Source organism: Lampetra planeri, chromosome 14 (genome assembly GCF_965212315.1).
Source record: "Lampetra planeri chromosome 14, kcLamPlan1.2.h2, whole genome shotgun sequence".
Taxonomy (NCBI): Eukaryota; Metazoa; Chordata; class Hyperoartia; order Petromyzontiformes; family Petromyzontidae; genus Lampetra; species Lampetra planeri.
This window is the reverse complement of record NC_136120.1, coordinates 3,140,560-3,159,709: the sequence shown is the minus strand read 5'-3', so window position 1 is coordinate 3,159,709 and position 19,150 is coordinate 3,140,560. Positions and strand designations below refer to the sequence as shown.

The 19,150-nt window shown below is 47.9% G+C and overlaps 1 protein-coding gene across 1 annotated transcript; it reads right to left on the bottom strand.

Moving 5' to 3' along the window:
* Positions 1–4,304: 4,304 nt before the first annotated feature.
* Positions 4,305–17,415, bottom strand: LKAAEAR1 (LKAAEAR motif containing 1). Its single transcript, XM_078600438.1, has 6 exons — positions 17,315–17,415; positions 15,023–15,090; positions 13,469–13,576; positions 10,629–10,765; positions 8,246–8,368; positions 4,305–4,613 (listed from the first exon to the last, which is right to left on the bottom strand). The coding sequence occupies exons 3-6, from the start codon at positions 13,572–13,574 to the stop codon at positions 4,551–4,553; spliced, it is 429 nt and encodes a 142-aa protein (XP_078456564.1). The 5' UTR covers positions 13,575–13,576; positions 15,023–15,090; positions 17,315–17,415; the 3' UTR covers positions 4,305–4,550.
* Positions 17,416–19,150: the final 1,735 nt, after the last annotated feature.

The window sequence follows — 19,150 nt, the reverse complement described above, 5'->3', positions numbered from 1 at the left end:
TGTGGCGGTTCCACCTGAAGACGGAGGCTTGTGTTGCTTCCGAAACGTTGTGATTTAATTTAGTTGTTTTCATTTTTATTATTTTTCACCTACGTGACTTTACCGAAAAAACCAAAGAGTATGGATACTTGCAGTCACGAAAACTTCAAATCTAGGTCGTTCAGTCTCAGTGCGCCACCACCACAGTCGAAACCTTAAACCAACGTGGGCAGATTTCAACTGGGCTCACTTTCTATCGATTTAGTTAAATTCGCTACCAAACAAAATACGGAAATACTATCTAATGGTCATCTAAAACCCGTGAACTATCCATTACATACAAAGTCATTATGCATTGATGTAAATCATTGCTGGGAATAACGAATCAACAGACGTCCGTTCTATCTCCTCATGCAAATGACAGCTCTGAGTCATCTGCCTATTGGGGTTTCCAATACAAAATTATCCAGCGGCAAAGCAAGAAGAATCTGGACTATTAAATGCTAGCCAATGAACAGCGCATAACGTTTGCTGTTTTACAACATCGCATGTATTACTTGTGGGATTAAGAACCACACAGAACTCGCACAACTCAAACACACAGTACAGATTCTTGCCCGCGGCCTTCTAAAGCGTCACATGAATGCAGAGGGCATCTCCCCAGTAGAAGCTACGGCTCCCTCGTCGTTTATGTACCGAGGCAGTCACAAAGACAATGCTTTTATAGAATGATGATGTAGCTGAGCAAATAATGGACCGAGTGAGTGATTACGCACAGCACTTGGAGCTTCTCCACTTACAGAATCCCACCACCTGCCGCCCCGTGCACCCACCCAGCTCGCTGGCCCTAGCGTGGAATTACAGCCGGGAAACTGAACACACAATGTTGAGTTTTATTTGATTTATTTCGTGTACTTTTGCGTCGCTTTTTTTGCGCGTGCGATACGAGATACGAGATATGCACGCACCCCAAGAAGGAGTGCGGAAGGGATTGCCCGCCATGGTGATTTGTCGGGGGGATCTTATGCAGTCAGCGTTGGGCCCAACGCTGACTTGTTTGCCGGGATTAATCCTGTTGTGTGGATTCTATTTGTCTGCACAATACCCCGCCTCCACCTTCGTCTTACACAACGCCGCGCGACAATAAACGCCGCTCAAAGAGCTCAAGATTTACAGATGAGTTGTTGCAAACAAGTGTTGTACGTCATCCGTTTGACCCTGGCAAGCGTTAGGAATAATATTTGCGTGCACTGGTTGTTGAACATCTATCGCAAAGTACGTCGCCAAACCTGCTAATCGAAGGACAAGACTAAACGCAAAAAGCAGTTCTAAAAAATTGAGTTTTGAGTCTAGGTTTGAAAGATTTAGATAATGTTTAATCACTTTAAAAATGTACGCTTGATCGAATCGACATTCTCAGAGGTACCGGCTCTAGGGCTCCAGCAAAATATTTCTGAATTATATTCTTGGTTCTTTCGGTAAAGTCACGTAGAAGGGAAATAATAAATAATACAAATATAAAAAATATAAATTCTCACGACGTTTCGACTGCAACACAAGCAATCATCATCAGGTGATTGATGAAAATTTCTCACCTGATGTTGATTGCTTGTGTTGCAGTCGAAACGTCGTGAGAATTTTTAATGTTTTATATTTTTATTATTTGATTATTTCCCTTCTATGTGACTTTACAGAAAGCACCAAGAATATGAATCCCTGCAGTCACGAAAGCTTTAAATCATTTCTGAATTGTTTCAGCCATGTGGCCGTCTGATGCATTGTCCTATATTAATTGTACTTCTTCAAACAACACAAACGATGCCTCCACCCAAACGTGACGGTATAATTGTGTCTCATTCAACGCAATGCAACCACCTCCCCGTGTAGGACATCGGAGTACATTCCGTCTAAAGTTGGCAATTTAATGACATCGACGCAGCGATAAAACGCAACCGTCGTCAGTGCTTGCACTGGCTGATGTAGCGCCCTCTGTATCCACCAGATGGAGATGATAGTATCTGCAACACGGGGACAAGTATTCAATCATACTTTTTTGCGGAGATGTACATTCCCTGCTCTCCGGGAAAACAATAGTAAAAAATAAAGATAATGCAGGAATAAATTGTTTGAAGTTTAGCAGGGGGTTATGAAACGTGTTAGTCTCAAACTGGTGTTCGGTGGCGTGTTACATTACATTGATGTAACTATCCGCTTTGGCAATGTTGAACATTTTTTTAAATTATTATTTTGTGTGTTGTGTGGAAATGTATTATGTGCAGGAAGCGTTAGGTACTGGCGCTCTGATCACATTAAACTGACATTTACTGCCGCGTGATGTGTGAAGTGCGTATTGTTGACGCAAAACGTAGTTACAATTTGGAAAAAAAAATCTAAATAACATCCTAATAGTCATGATTCGAAATCGCATTGCAATGGCTATAATGCGTGCATCGTTGCATATCTGTTCACCGGAGTCGCCATAAGGCAATTAATAATTACTGCGACAGTTTTTAAGCTCTTACTGCAAAAAACAACAACTATAGACTACACGCAAACACACACACACACTGCTTGCCTTTAAGTTCTTCAGTGGCTGAGAAAAGCCATACGCAATATCAGAGGTTTACGCTGACTGTGTCGACAGCAGCCTCATTGGGGTGGTGCTGAACGGGACAGCTCCCTCTCCGCCTGAACCCACGGGTGAGTGCTACGAAACGAGCGGGGATTAACGCGTCTTGATTTCCGTAGCGAAAACAAAACAAAAACCCGCTATGGCCACACCATGAAGGTCATAATGAGTAATCCTGTCTCCCGAGGGACCGCGACTTTCCATAGATGGAGCGGCAGCATCACACGTTGGGAGATGCCCCGGGTAAGGGTCGCAACTAGGTGTCGTATCATGCACACATGTACAGCCCTTATGCCGATCAACTGCTGGATGAACACCTTCCCTACGCCGTGAATTTCGTGGGCGGTTATTTTCAAAATGCAGTAATACCCCGATTTACATCCCCCCCCCCCACCCCCATTAACGTCGTTTCGCAAATACGTCGTCACTTAAATTTTGTAACACCACTACCTGATTTGCGTTGCCTCAACCCACGCTTACGTCACTAACAGGATCATACGTCATTTCTCGTATCCGTCGCCTCGGCCATCGCCTCCACGGTAACCTGTGACTCGCTTCGATTCACGTCGTTTCGATGTTCGACGTCGCACCTTTCGGGAACGCATCCCCGACGTAACCCGGGGTGTTAATGTATTTCACCACGCTGGCAAGGGCGGGTTGGTCATGTAGGGGAGCTTCAACGTGGGAGTGTAGAAGCACCGTACAATAATGGAATTGTCTGCATTGCCATCTACTGCCCACAACGCGAACCCGCAGATCGGTCGCATTTCAAGTGTTTTTTTTTGCCATTGGCGGATACACACCCTGATTATTTCAAAAACTATTGCACCAAAACAACCTTAGTGTCTCACGACTGGAGGAGGGTCCTTCTAAGTTTTCGCAGTAGGGGGCGATGATTGCTATGTATACGTTACATGTATTACAACATTTGTAAACACATTCCTGCGGAGGGAGCTGGTAGGAACGTTGGGTTGCTCGGTCAATGGCCAGGGTCAACAGCGGGGTGGTGTATTCCGCAAATATGCCCGACTGTGAGGGCGGGCACAAGCCGGCGTGAGTAGGTTAAACGTTGAGTTTTATAAGGGCACCACGGGGTGACCAGCCCCTCCCCACCCAGCCCCACCCCTCCCACCCCCCACCAAGTCCCATCCTCCCCACCCAGCCCCTCCCCACCTTCCCCTCCCCACCCAGCCACTCCCTCCCCACCCAGCCACTCCCTGCACGATGGACGGACACAATAATCCCCTGTGGGCTGGTGTAACCAGGAGGTTCCTACCAGTATTACATTTTCTATCTACGTGACTTCACCGAAAGAACCAAAGAGTATGTATTACAAAATTGAGTCATTTGCGGTGTACACGTACTCCATTAAAATTTGACAATTTTTTGTACCATAACGCCAGAACACGGTGGCCTACTCTTGCCAACAACGTCGCGGGATATTTAACGTCCACTCTAGAGGTGACACGACGTGCGGTAACTTCGCGACAGACACCCGCAGCGGCCGTAGGGTTCGAGACTGTGAGCCTCTGCGACGAGGGGGCGAACGGGCGACAATTTGAGAGAGAGGATGCGGCGCCGCTGCGCTTTGTGGAGCTGCTACTTGGGCGGCCGCTGGACAAAACAACTTCAGTGATAGAGGGGTGGCGAGTGTCAATGATGGGGGGAGGGGGGAAATAAAACACCGACACAAATATTCGTCAGGCTTACTGCATGGAGAGCTCAGTGCTTTATGTCGGAGGCGTGCTCCCTCTCTTTCGATGTAAATCATAAACGTATACTGCATTTAAGACGTCGAGCAAGGCACAGACGTGCAAACAGGCTGGCCTTCTCCGTGTCGACGAGCATTTTATACTGCTGTCTGCCCGCGAGAGAAGTTGCGGCACTGCCAGAGGGAGACATGGCAGTCGATAGCAGATCATCTCAGTGATTAATCCCCCGGTTAAATGGTCCGCTTCGTGGTCAGTCCCTGTTCGTCTTCCAATATTTGCTCGATCCGAAACCTCTGTGGACAACAAAACAAGTCACATTTAATATCATAGTTCAGAAAATGATTTTGCACTTATTCGTAATAAACAGTGTCACCTTTGGATGCATATACCCTCGCAGGGAATGCTGTAACACTGACTTAAAGCCTTATTCTTTATGCACGTTTGTCTGTTCCTCGTGTTTATGTTCCTATGTTTGTCTATCATACGACGTATGACATAGGGAAGTAAATAGACGCAATTTTGGTGAAAAATTGTCATTATTAAGGTCGCAAAATGTAACTAAACATGAAAGGTGTGCAAAAAGCACGGAGAGATGCATGCTTGGGATTTACAATGAGAGACAGGACGAGGAACACGTGAGGCAGAAAACATATGCAAGCTAGAGACGTGGTTTTGACTCTTAACAAAAGTAAGCGGGCATGGGTAGGACACACCGCTAGAAGTGATCAAGATTAACTGTGGAGTGCCAGCCAAGGGAGAGAACACAGACGAGAGGACGTCTACCACAGAGGGGGTGCGGTGAAATTAAACTAAATATAATTTGAACATACAGAGGTAGAAATAAGTACAATACAGTATGAAATAATGTATTTCCACTCAAATTTCCAATTTGTTTACCCAGTCCCTTCATACAAGATTGATTGAGACAGGAAACGTTAATTTTTAGTTATAAATATATATTTGTATATCTGTACATGCAGTGGGTTTAGGACCTATATTAAGATATTTATATAATACTAATAATATTTTTTACACTTTTAAACCACCTTTCACGCAAAGGTTGCAAAGTTCTGTACAGAGGTAAAATATAAATATATATCAGGAAAATAACTGTTACCCCAATAAAAGCATGCAGTCTAGTGATAGGAACATCCGTGAAATAAAATAAAAAAAAACCCAAGGTTAAGTCAAAAGACCTTCAACAACAGATGATGTCTTAAGGTGTGATTGGAAGCAGCAGCGAGAAACTCAGCTTGGACCAAATGGCTGGTGGAAGTGATTGTCACAGTCTGGGGGCCACACAGGAGGAGGCCCGGTCACCGCCCATTGAGCGCAGGTTTTCTCCCAAGATCACAATGATCAGTGGTCAACAATCCAAGCAAACAGCCTCTTAACAAAAGCCTTCAGACTCTGCAAGCCTTTGCATAGCCAATTCTAATAAACGGTCTTTTGCCAATCCAATAGAGCGTGAGGACCTCCCAGTCATGGGTGTTGTTAGACCGTTTTTCCATCAAAATTGCGTGTATTTACTTCCTTATGTAATATATATTGTTTATGATAGGCAAGCACAGGAACATAACAACGAGCGGTGCTGCTGTCTGTTCACATTAGGCTCGTGAGTAGTGGTCGTCTGGTCAAGTTTTTACGTTATGGCCATTCCACATCTCGCTCATCAATACCACAACACGCACTTCTGATCGTGATGAACACGGATGGTCGCAGCGATTACGCTCCATCTTCAGCCCCCTCTACACATGAGATATGATTGCGAACGACAGATCGATCATTAGCGACGAGTTTCGGTTGTGAAGCATTAGCGAGCACAAAGAAAATCAAAAATGCACTAAGAAATATATAAAATAAACCGTAGCCTAGAGATATACTGTATCTATGTGTGTGTCTCTCTCTGCTTGTGTGTCTATGTGTCTCTGTGTCTGTGTTTTGTCTCTCTCTCAAATTGAACAATCTATGGAAGAACGTAATGAACCAGGTAGGGTGTTGACTTGAGTTAGTTTAACACCTAGGCTTTCGCAACCAATATTATTCATAATAAACGTGTTTGGGTTAGATCGCGTTATTTATAAATGTGTCGTAACCCTCCACCACCCGACACGGCCAATCAGCAAAAAAAGTGTCACGTTGACAAAAGACAAATAGTTCACTGCTTTAGCCCACCGGTGTATTGAAGAGTGAAACCACAACATTTACAGTATTTGAGTATGACGTTTCGCTGCTAATTGCATCCAGCAACACTTTTTTTGCTGATTGGCCATGTCGGGTGGTGGAGGGTTACGACACATTTATAACTAACGCGATCTGACCCAAAAACGTTTATTATGAATGACTTGTGTTAGCCGACTCTCTGTGTTGTATTGCATTATATTTCTAAGTTTACTAGGTTTGTTTTCTCATTTATTCTTACCTGATGACGGTTGCTTGTGTTGCAATCGAAACGTCGCATTCGATTATTAAATGTATTTTATTTCTACGTGACTTTACCGAAAGAACCAAAGAGTCTATCGACATTATCGACTCTTGGGGCAACGGTTATTCGCGAGCACCTGTTGACATCGATATAAAAAAAACAATGTGATGGTGTGGGCAAGACCACTCTCATGCCTGGCTACGTCTCTCCAAATTGCCCGAGTCAGTTCAACACGTATCAGCAGGCTTTCGCGACCAATATTATCCACAATGGAGGTTTTTTTGGGTGAGGTCGCGTAAATATAAACGCGTCGTTAGTAAGGGTTGTCGCGTAAACGAAACGTGCCAACTCGTTATTCGTTCAACACACCGATGCGTTGGAGAGAGTAAGCCCACATCATTCACGATTCGAATACGACGTCTCGCCGGTAATTACAATCGTTGCCGGAGTTAATACGCCCGGTGCACTGAGTGCTGCAGAGTACGGTACTTATTTTAGACTGAGGACAACCATGCCAGGTCACATTGCCCCGCATTCTAACACGTGGTAATGGTTGAGTAATAATGTCCGACTGGGCACACATTACATTGGTGTGCTTGCCGACTGTGTGTAAAGACAGGCATTGTTTATTCAGCTAGCGTCTATTATTGCACTGGGTCACGAATACACTTTTGTGCCCGGGAAGTAAGGAGTAACTAAAAGCCATTTCTGAATTTCAAATTACTGAAGTAATTTTTTCTGGGGACATCTCGACCCCAAATTTAAAAAGGGGGCAAACCTTCTCCCTCGCTTTTTTGCTTATTACTTTTAATCGCTAATTACTTTTCTTACGCTGTCCGTTGGGCACGGTTGCACTTTATTTTGTGCTCGGTTGTAATTTATTTTGATCCGTCAGTGTTTGCCGCTGAGGTGGTGACGGATTTATTTTTATCATTAAAATGAACATTAATTGATTAGATCTCAAGGCTTTTGTATTGAATAGACTATAAATTAGAAAACTAAACTATTTTTTTTATTTACCAGGTAAGGGCCCACTGAACTATATAGCTCTTATTCAGAAGCGACCTGGCCACCGCTGATAGCTCAACGAAATTATTGTTGTGGAAATGTACAGCAGCCAAACACTCAAAATAGAATTGTGGTGTTCCATTAACATTAATGGGATGGAGCGGTGGTGGCACAGTATTTAATGCGTTGTGCTACAAGTCCCATCAGGGGCGAGTGACATTTGAACTGGTCCAGGGGCTTCCCCTTCACGAACCCACCTCCTCCCTCCTTCCCTCCCTCCCTCCCTCCCTCCCCCTCCTCCTCCTCTTTCTTCTTATTGAAGCACATTGGTATGTTGCTTTTCATTGATAAATTTAGGCACGGATGGCCAAATTAAAGCAGCCGAACACTTTGGAGGACGTAACAAGTTTTACAGCAAGACAACGCACCCACTCAGTTACAGATGACTTGACTCTCAAAGGCGCACGTCTGCTCGTGTGAAACATCGGTTACCTGCAGCTTATCGAGCGGATCAGGAGGCTCTGGAGAGCTCGGTTTGGTTGGTAGCAGGGCCTCCAGGCGCATCGCTTTCGTGGCTGTCGGCTGGCTGGCGACAAGGTGGTTGATCTCGTTCGCCTGCCGATGAAAACATGGAATTCTGACAGCTGCCGAAGGAACACTTTGAAACATTCCCCCAAGCAACGCTCATTCCAACGGTGCCATTCAAAACTGTCACGGTGAGAGTCGTGGTCCTGGAATATTATTTCACAAAACTACTCCTGAAGTCACTTCAACAAACTCTCTTTGCTCCACACGAAGGATATGCCTTTCATATGTTCCGCAAAGGGGCGTACAACACGTGTCAAACTGAAATGTTTAATTTTCAGAACTGGCATGAATTGAATGAAGTGAATGTATTCTTGATAACTCAGCTTTGACCATCACCCTGCTACATTAATGAACTCATTATGATTATACCAAATATTTGGTGATACTGCATTGGCAGTAGTGCACACAATCCCACATGATACTCAACACATTCAGGCGTTGGCCTTTCATCGCACACGGCGTGCTATTTACATGCAATGAAGAAGGGCCACTGCCAGAAACGTCACCTATTAGAGAGATAGATATACAATTAACGCAGAGTTGTTGACAAAAGTTTCAGTTTGATAATTCACGATGTAACACAATTTTTATTCCTGGGTACTAAGTGTTATTTTTAATTGCATATGCCTAAAACGTATAGGAAATGGCTATTATTCCCCGCAAACTTTGCTTTTGTGACCGGGACTTTACGTTAATGAAAGACACAAATTTGCCCATTTTCTCATTGAAAATATGTACATTTCAAAATATCACTGTCCTGGTCACAAAAGCAAGGTTTGTGGGGAATAATAGCCACTTTCTGTACTTTTGAGAGATAAGCAATTAGGAAATAACACTTAGTACCCAGGAACAACATGTTTGTATTGTTACACAGTGACATATATTTAATGAATGGCTAAATTCTGGATTTAAATTCCAGGACCTTAGGAGTGCTGATGTATCGATCTCGTGGTTTATTTTGTATGTTGAACTCCGTCTGCGCTGGACGTAAAATCCCTCGATCACCCGTCCACCTCTGGAGGGAATTCCTCGACCTTTATACTTTGTACAGGACAACAACAGCTGCTGTTTGCCAGTAAGTGTTTGAGATGTAACCACGGTGCTTATCTGCTGCTATGCACACAATTGGCGGTAGCAAAAGATCCCCTGTCAGAGCACGGGGTTGCCCAATGTGTCGTGAGTTTACAGGCCGGGATGGCATAAGCACTGTAAATTCTATGAATGTATATTTAAAAAAAAAACATCTAAACAATTCATGAAGTGCAACGTGATATTTAGAATAGGAACAAGTACGCTTGATTTGTTTCTTTTATCGTCTGATTACAATATTCTTAAATACAAAATAATAAAATGGAACCAAAGAAAAAATAAACGAATGACTTAAACCCAGCAAAGTTTAAAAAAATACATTACTGCATGGTATGTTTAATACACGGTGCCACGGTGGGGAGATGTTAACTACCTCGCCTGGTATACAGGGGGTCGTGGGTTCGATCCTGTCCCTGACATCTGCTGTATATTTGGAGTTTGCGTGTCTCTCTCTGCGTGGTCACGTGGATTTTTCTCCGGGTCCTCCGATTTTTTCCCCTCCACATTTACAAACATGCGTCTTAGAGTATTTGGCTGCTATACATTTCCACACGATAAGTCACCTCATCGAACTATCATTTGTGGCCAGGCCACTTCTAATCAAGAGCCGTACAGCTCAGTCGGGCCTTACTTGGTAAAATAAACAAAAACAAGTTACCATCTCGCCACTGTGCGGGAATTCGGGCCGAGCCAATTTGTCCGGTTCGTGAGACGGGTCGGCTTGCTTCCCTTCCCCAGGGCTCGTGGGCCCGCGGCATGAGTCATCGTTCAGCAGACCTCCCAGTAGCGTAACTAGCACAGGGGCAGGGGGTGCCTTGACCCTCCCCCATACACCCGGTGCCAAAGGTCCAAGTTGGGGCCCCCTTGACAACAACCATGAGATACGTGTAAAAGAACAAACACTTATGTCATGATGTGATTCGGTAAGAGGAGCCGTGATACATAGCCTCGGTGTGACCGTGAGAGACAAATCAAATGTTGGCCCCCCCACCCCCACCCTGACCGATCGCCGCACCCTCTGAGCTGATAACTTCGACTGATAACGTCGCTAACGCCACCGGGGACCTCGACATTGGCGCTCGCTGCCGCACGCGTCAATGGCACAGAATGCGACGCCGGAGTTGTGAAGTCGACGGGGGCGGGGGGCGGGGGGCGGGGCCCCCCCCCCCCCCCAGGGGGTCAGTTGCAAGCAACGCACGCGGATGCGCTGGTAGTGGAGGCGCAGGGCGCGGATGCGAGCCCTGGCCTCGGCCGCTTTGAGCTGCCCGATGAGACGCGCCTGCCGCTCCGCCGCACTCGGAGCTCCAGGGCGAGACGGCGCGCGGTGGCGCGTGCCTGCTGCGTCCACAGACAAGAGGCGAAGATCCACCACCACCCATCATCACCACCACCACCAACACCAACACCACCACCAACAACACCACCACCAACACCACCAACACCACCACCAACACCACCACCAACACCACCACCAACACCACCACCAACACCACCACCACCACCAACACCACCACCAACACCACCAACACCACCACCAACACCAACACCACCACCAACACCACCACCAACACCAACACCACCACCACCACCAACACCACCACCACCAACACCACCACCAACACCACCACCAACACCACCACCAACACCACCACCACCACCAACACCACCACCAACACCACCAACACCACCACCAACACCACCAACACCACCAACACCACCACCAACACCACCACCAACACCAACACCACCACCACCACCACCAACACCACCACCACCAACACCACCACCAACACCACCAAAGACAAAGATCCCCTGTATAGCCTTAACAGACTGTTGGGACAAGAGCTGCTAGCGTGGCGCACCTATGATCACTACCACCAACTCCAAAGACAAAGATCCCCTGTATAGCCTTAACAGACTGTTGGGGCAAGTGCTGTTAGCGAGTAGTAAGCACTAATGAAGGCACATGAGGGGATGGGTCCCGGGGTGGGTCCCCATAGGAACGCACAGCACACAAACACACAGGAATAAGTAGGCCTACATACACATAGACAAATGTCTCCCCTGTAAGACTTTTTTAACCGACTGTTGGGGTAAGTTTTGACTTAAAACTTTCGTGACTGCAGGAAATAAAGTGATAAAAAATAAAATAAAAAGTCTACATTATCGACTGCCAGTACACTCACCGAGGTTAAGAACCATTGCTACAGTCTACATTATAGACTGCCAGTACACTCACCAAACTTAATAACCAGGCTACAGTCTACATTATAGATTCGAAGTACATTCACTCGAATTAAGAACAAGGCTACAGTTATTTTAATAAACATATTTTATTCACTTTTTTTTTTCTACGTGACTTTACCGAAAGAACCAAAGAATATGTTGGGATAAGAACTTAATTAGCGAGCACCCAGGAAGGCCAGCATGGTACACGAAGCTGGGTGGTCAAGCCAAAACCGCACCCAGCCGCCTTTGTCTTTCCAGAACTGACACACAGCACCAGACACTCATTTAAGGCTGAGTCGACCTACGGGGAGGCCCAGGACCAGTTCAGATAATCGTCACCGGTGTTGTTCCATGAACGGAAATCGAACTCGGGTCGCCGGGTTCATAGCGCAGCGTGCTAACCGCTACACGAAGCACATACACTCTTGTATACACACGACGCACATGCTTGCACATGTAACGATAACAGCGGCGATGCTCGCTCATCATCATCATTACCCATCTTGTCTCATCACTTTATTTGGCAGTGCCTTTGACGGCAATCAATGCGTTGAGTCTGTGCAAAAAGCTCACGGAAAACCATTCCGATGCCTTAATTGAGGTGGCTGGGTGGCACAAAGGGATCGAAATGCTAGCTGAAGGAGTCCCAGAATGAACCCGAGGGTTCTGTTATAATGTAACGTACAACCCTTCATCCACCCACTATTGCTAGGTGAAAGACATCACACACCCTATTGATGATCCGAGTGGGTTTTTTTTCTTACCACACTTCATCATGCTGGTCAGTGCGAGTTGGCGAAGGAGGTACCCTGGGCCAGTTTAGATCTCAATCGCCAGAGGTGGGAATTAAACTCAGGTGACCAGATTCATGGTGTGGTGTGCTAACCAATGCGCCACCATTCCACGCCAGTAGTCCTATTATTTTGGTGCTAAGTAGTAGAGCTGAGAAAATGAGTCGGTTAATCGACTCAAATTATTGTTGGCTACTTTTTGTGGTCAAGTAACAGGGCTCTTTAAAAAATTGTGCCCCCCCCCTGCCCCCCAAAATCCTGCCTCCGAAAAGCAAGAAACCCTCTAGAAGTGTGGTGTGATGTGGTGTATGATGCCGATGACATCACCAAGCCTCGCTTATCATCTCCCATCCAAACGTGGGAAAAGACGTGAGACATTTTACAACTGTTTTCATGCTATGAGATTAGACGAGTAATTGAACCAAAACAAATCTCGAGTATCTGGCAACAAAACTGACACCTTTTTTACGAGGAGTCATATTTGCATAGACCACAATACCTGCAGTCATAATGCAAACAAAAAACATAACTCTGATAATGTATGCACTGTCCTTGAAGTTGATAAAAAAAGGTGTCAGTTTTGTTGCCAGATAAAAGGGTAAAAAAACAATTATCATATTTTTTACTGGCAAATGAGGTACCAATGGTGTAAATGCTTACCCCGAGCTTTCATACTCTGATGGTGCATTGTCTTTGAGTTGTGCGCCTTTTGGCGTCATCTGGTCCAACCCATGTGAGACTAGGCTCTAAGGAAAGCTGTCTTCGGGTGTGAACTAATCAACTTCAAGGACAGTGCATACATTATCAGAGTTATGTTTTTTGTTTGCATTATGACTGCAGGTATTGTGGTCTATGCAAACATGACTCCTCGTAAAAAAGGTGTCAGTTTTGTTGCCAGATAAAAGGGTAAAAAACCAATGATCATATTTTTTACTGGCAAATGAGGTACCAATGGTGAAATCTGGAGTAGTCGATTGCTTGAATAATGGCATTGTCCGGCTCTACTCATTCGGCGAACCTGAAGTCCTTGTGACTGCACTCTGTGTATCGGGAGTCTGGCTCGTGGCAATCTCCTTCCCTTCAGCTCCTTTCTCTGCATCAGCAGCCTCCTCTTTCGTCTCCATGTCTGGTAGGAACATACAGACACACAGCAGTGGAATATGTTCACGTGACAGGCAACCCAACATTTTATGCTTTGGCACAACAAGGATCGTTGGGCAAAAAAATAGTTGTTCATCATGACATCGCTTCAACCCAAATCCTTGTTTATGTAAAGACAGCATGAAACCCAGTCTCCTGGTCCCATAGAAATACATTTCAAGCCACTAATCCGGTGAAGTGGCCCAGTTTGCCACAGCTTAACGTGTTGCTTTCCACTCGTCTTGTTGGATGGAGCAGTGGCGTCGTGGTTTGTGCAATGCGCTCTGTATCCATGCACGTATGTTGAACTTCTTTCGCACTGTACGTAGCCAACCGTGCTAATCGGAGGGGTTTGAGTTTGATTTCCGTCTACGGCTATTAGCGACAAGCAACACCTGAACCGGTTCTCTGAGCTCCCCTTCACCGACTTGCGCTGACCAGTGTGAAGAGTGGCGGTGAGACAAACCCCACAACTGGCACGGCGCAGGGAGAACATCAGCGGTGTCATCTGAACCAGACTCGCCAGCCCCCCCCCCCCCGTCCTGTGAACTATGAACCCAGCAGCCTGAGTTGAATTCCAGGCCAGGGCTAACATCAGCGGTGTCATCTGAACCAGACTCCCCAGCCCCCCCCCCCGTCCTATGAACTATGAACCCAGCAGCCTGAGTTGAATTCCAGGCCAGGGCTAACATCAGCGGTGTCATCTGAACCAGACTCCCCAGCCCCCCCCCCCGTCCTATGAACTATGAACCCAGCAGCCTGAGTTGAATTCCAGGCCAGGGCTAACATCAGCAGTGTCATCTGAACCAGACTCCCCAGCCCCCCCCCCCCGTCCTATGAACTATGAACCCATCAGCCTGAGTTGAATTCCAGGCCAGGGCTCACATCAGTGGTGAGTGACATCTCAACTGGTCTTAGGCCCCTCCTCACCAACCCACGATACTCAACGTCTTGAAGTGTATATAAGGATAAAAACCCGCGATCAAACCAACAATGTAATGGCGGTGTAATTGTATTTCATCAAAGCAGAAATGTTCGTGTGTATTTAATCGTTACCTCAAAAGCCGTTAATCAATGGGCCAGACCTTAATGTAAGTTGTTGATTTGGACACGCAAGCAGTACATTTTTTTCTGAAATATTAATTAATTGTAACGAACCTTTACCTTGTCCTCACGGTTCAATAAAAGCATTTCCAATAACGTCTCACACACTAACCTGCTCAGATATTTAAAAGCCAATTACCAAAATTGTCCCTCCCTCATACATTTTTCCCAAAGTTTCTCCGACGACGACGATGATTATGATGCAGATGATAACAATAAACACGGATCGTGGTGGCTTGACTTGCATTCATTTAATTCAAACGAGGCTCTTATTGTGGTTTGTTTTTAATGCACGAAAAGGACACGGAGTCCGTGACACGAGGGTTACCCGGGTAACGTTCGGCCTGCTGCGACCGTGTGGGCAGGGAGGTTGCTCCAACGAAGCGCACGAAATGACTGGATAGAATGAGGCCACAAGCACACGGCGCAGATCACAGGTCAAATTACCCACAGCGCGATTTGGCATTCACATAATTTCCATTGCCTTGAGCAAAATGTCACATTTTACAAGCAGTAACAACATGACAACGAGCAGAGATATTGATAGCTTTTTGAAAGAAATTATTTGGTGATGCTGCTGCTGCTGCGTTGGCAGTGGTACCGTATGCACAATAACAACACAAACTCAACACATTCAGGGAATAAGACTGTGGCCTTAAACATAAACAGTCTATACAGTAATAGGCGACGTTTTGGGCAATGGACCTTGTTCACAGCACATAAGAGCGGCCAGAGAGGTATTTAATAGCTTGCTTAAAGAGGACTCCATATTCGGTCATAATCAAACTCGGGGGGAGGGGGGGGTACAACATAACGGACATTTAACAAACTTTAAACAAATCTTAAACTATTTATTTTATATTTTACCAGGTAAGGGCCCACTTAAACTATGGAGCTCTTTTTCAGAAGCGACCCGGCCACAAATGATAGCTCAACGAAGTGGCTTATCACGTGGGAATTTGTAGCAGCCAAATACTCTCATTGCATGTTGATTATAAATGTGGAGGGAAAAACCGGAGGACCAGGAGAAAAATCCACGCGACCACGGGGAGAGAGAGACATGCAAACTCCAAATATACAGCAGGCGTCAGGGTCGGGATCGATCCCACGACCTCCTGTAAACCAAGCGAGGTAGTTAACATCTCGCCACCGTGGCAAATCTGAACGCCAATGAGCTTGAGTCACGATGCGTTCTGATTTTATCCGCTATGAGTCCTGCCAGGGATCTCACCGAGTGTCAATGAGTAGAGGCTGCTACGCCCTTCGCTTCATGCTACTGACGCGACTCTGACAGATTAGAGTGGAGGGGGGGGCTGTCAGCAGGGGGGATTCACCCCCCTCCAGCCCCCCCCTCCAGCCCCCCCCTCACCCCCACCCCCCATCCTGGCACTACAGAGCTGAGTTGTAGGTTTCCTACCAAACTATCCGAAACATCGTATCGGAATAACACGAATTGTACGCATGTACAGGGAAATAATAATAATACAAGTTTGCGTTTTAAAACATATATCTTCGTGTTGTTTAAAATATTCACGAATAAACAGTAGCCTATTTTTAAATGTGTTTACCATGTCCACCTCGAGGTTATAGAAAGAACCTTAAAAGCAAATTAAATGTCGTAAAGAAAGGACACCCGTTCTTATAAGCAGCACATATTGTGAAAGATTACTCCTGCTATCACATCGCGCACACACACACACCACACACAGCACACACACCACACACACACACCACACATACCACACACACACCACACACACACACCACACACACACACACCACACAGACACCGCACACACCACACACACACACCGCACACACACACCACACACACACACCGCACACACACACACACCACACACCACCCACACACACACACCACACAGACACCGCACACACCACACACACACACCACACACCACACAGACACCGCACACACCACACACCGCACACACACACCACACACACACACCACACACACACCGCACACACACCAGACACACACACCGCACACACACACACCCCACACACACACACCACACACACCACACAGACACCGCACACACCACACACACACACCCCACACACACACCACACAGACACCGCACACACCACACACACACACACACCACACACACCGCACACACACACACCACGCACACACACACCGGACACACACACCACACACACACACACCACACACACACACCACACACACACACAACGGGTTCCACTACCACGACACACGGACAATCCGTGAATGTACGTGCACAGATTGATCCATTTATAGCCACCCCACCACGTAATTGTCAGAGGACTGCGGATACAAAGCAGCACGTGGGGATCTCAAAGCCTCCTTACAGCTACTCCCACGAGGATCAATGCAACACACTCAATGTTACATCAGTTGAAGAAATAAAACAACAACAGCAACCTGCGGTTCAAGATACGGAAGCCACAGCTTTCACAATGACACGCGCGCCGATTCAATCGGTGGGTTGTGAAGCGAGCGAAAGAGGAAGCCATTTGTAAGGGTGGGTTATCTGTAAATGGATCACGCGTGGTACAACAGCAACTCGTGACCATTTAACAATAACAACAACAATGTCGGCGGACTTACTATGAGGTCAGATCTCTGCCGACGAGTGGCACGACAACAACAACAACAACAGGAGAGAGAGACAGAGGAGGGTCAGTCCGCTCCCACCCTTCACTGCACCGCGTGTCGCTGTGACGGCTTCAGCGTTGTGTGCCTGCCGCGTGTTGCCTGGGGTAACAACGCACGCACCGCTCTTTACACGGTGGTGGGGGGCTCTGGGGGCTGTGTGGGCTGTGTGTGTGGGGGGGGGGCCGTGGCAACACGGGTCTCACACAGACAGGGTGCTTCGAAGTGTGTTTTTATATATATATGTGTGTATGGCGCTATCGTTTTGAATGGGAAATGAACGGGCAATGCACTGTAGCGTGATGACAAATGTGATGTTAATCGCTGCTAAAACTCTTTGGTTTTTTCGGTAAAGTCACGTAGGTAGAAAAATAAATTAAATTAAATCTCCGCATCTCCAGTTTCTTCAGCCTCCCACTCCCAGCCTCCCCCCTCGTCTCCTAAACGCTCTCGCAGCACCCCCCTATCCCCCCCCCCTCTCTATCTCTCCCCCCTTGCCCCCCCTTCTCTACCTGTCCCCCCTTGCCCCCCCCTCTCTATCTCTCCCCCCTGGCCCCCCCTTCTCTACCTGTCCCCCCTTGCCCCCCCCTCTCAATCTCCCCCCCCTTGCCCCCCCCTCTCTATCTCTCCCCCCTTGCCCCCCCCCCTCTCTATCTCTCCCCCCTTGCCCCCCCCCCTTCTCTACCTGTCCCCCCTTGCCCCCCCCTCTCTATCTCTCCCCCCTTGCCCCCCCCCCTTCTCTATCTCTCCCCCCTTGCCCCCCCTCTCTATCTTTCCCCCCTTGGCCCCCCCTCTCTATCTCTCCCCCCTTGCCCCCCCCCTTCTCTATCTCTCCCCCCTTGCCCCCCCTCTCTATCTCTCCCCCCTTGCCCCCCCTCTCTATCTTTCCCCCCCTGGCTCCCCCCCTCTCTATCTCTCCCCCCTTGCCCCCCCCTCTCTATCTCTCCCCCCTTGCCCCCCCTCTCTATGTTTCCCCCCCTGGCTCCCCCCCTCTCTATCTCTCCCCCCTTGCCCCCCCCTCTCTATCTCTCCCCCCTTGCCCCCCCTCTCTATCTCTCCCCCCTTGCCCCCCCCTCTCTCTATCTCTCCCCCCTTGCCCCCCCATCTCTATCTCTCCCCCCTTGCCCCCCCTCTCTATCTCTCCCCCCTTGCCCCCCCTCTCTATCTCCCCCCCTGGCTCCCCCCCCTCTCTCTATCTCTCCCCCCTTGCCCTCCCTCTCTATCTCTCCCCCCTTGCCCCCCCTCTCTATCTCTCCCCCCTTGCCCCCCCTCTCTATCTCTCCCCCCGTGCCCCCCCTCTTTCTCTCTCCCCTCTCCCCCCCCCCTCTCTATCTCTCCCCCCTTCCCCCCCTCTCTATCTCTTCCCCCTTGCCCCCCCCTCTCTATCTCTCCCCCCTTGCCCCCCCTCTCTATCTCTCCCCCCTTGCCCCCCCTCTCTATCTCTCCCCCCGTGCCCCCCCTCTTTCTCTCTCCCCTCTTCCCCCCCCCCTCTCTATCTCTCCCCCCTTCCCCCCCTCTCTATCTCTTCCCCCTTGCCCCCCCCCCCTCTCTATCTCTCCCCCCTTGCCCCCCCCTCTCTATCTCTCCCCCCTTGCCCCCCCCTCTCTATCTCTCCCCCCTTGCCCCCCCCCTCTCTCTCTCTCCCCCCTCCCCCCCCTCTCTATCTCTCCCCCCTTGCCCCCCCCTCTCTATCTCTCCCCCGTGCCCCCCCTCTCTCTCTCTCCCCCCTCCCCCCCCCCTCTCTATCTCTCCCCCCTTGCCCCCCCTCTCTATCTCTCCCCCCTTGCCCCC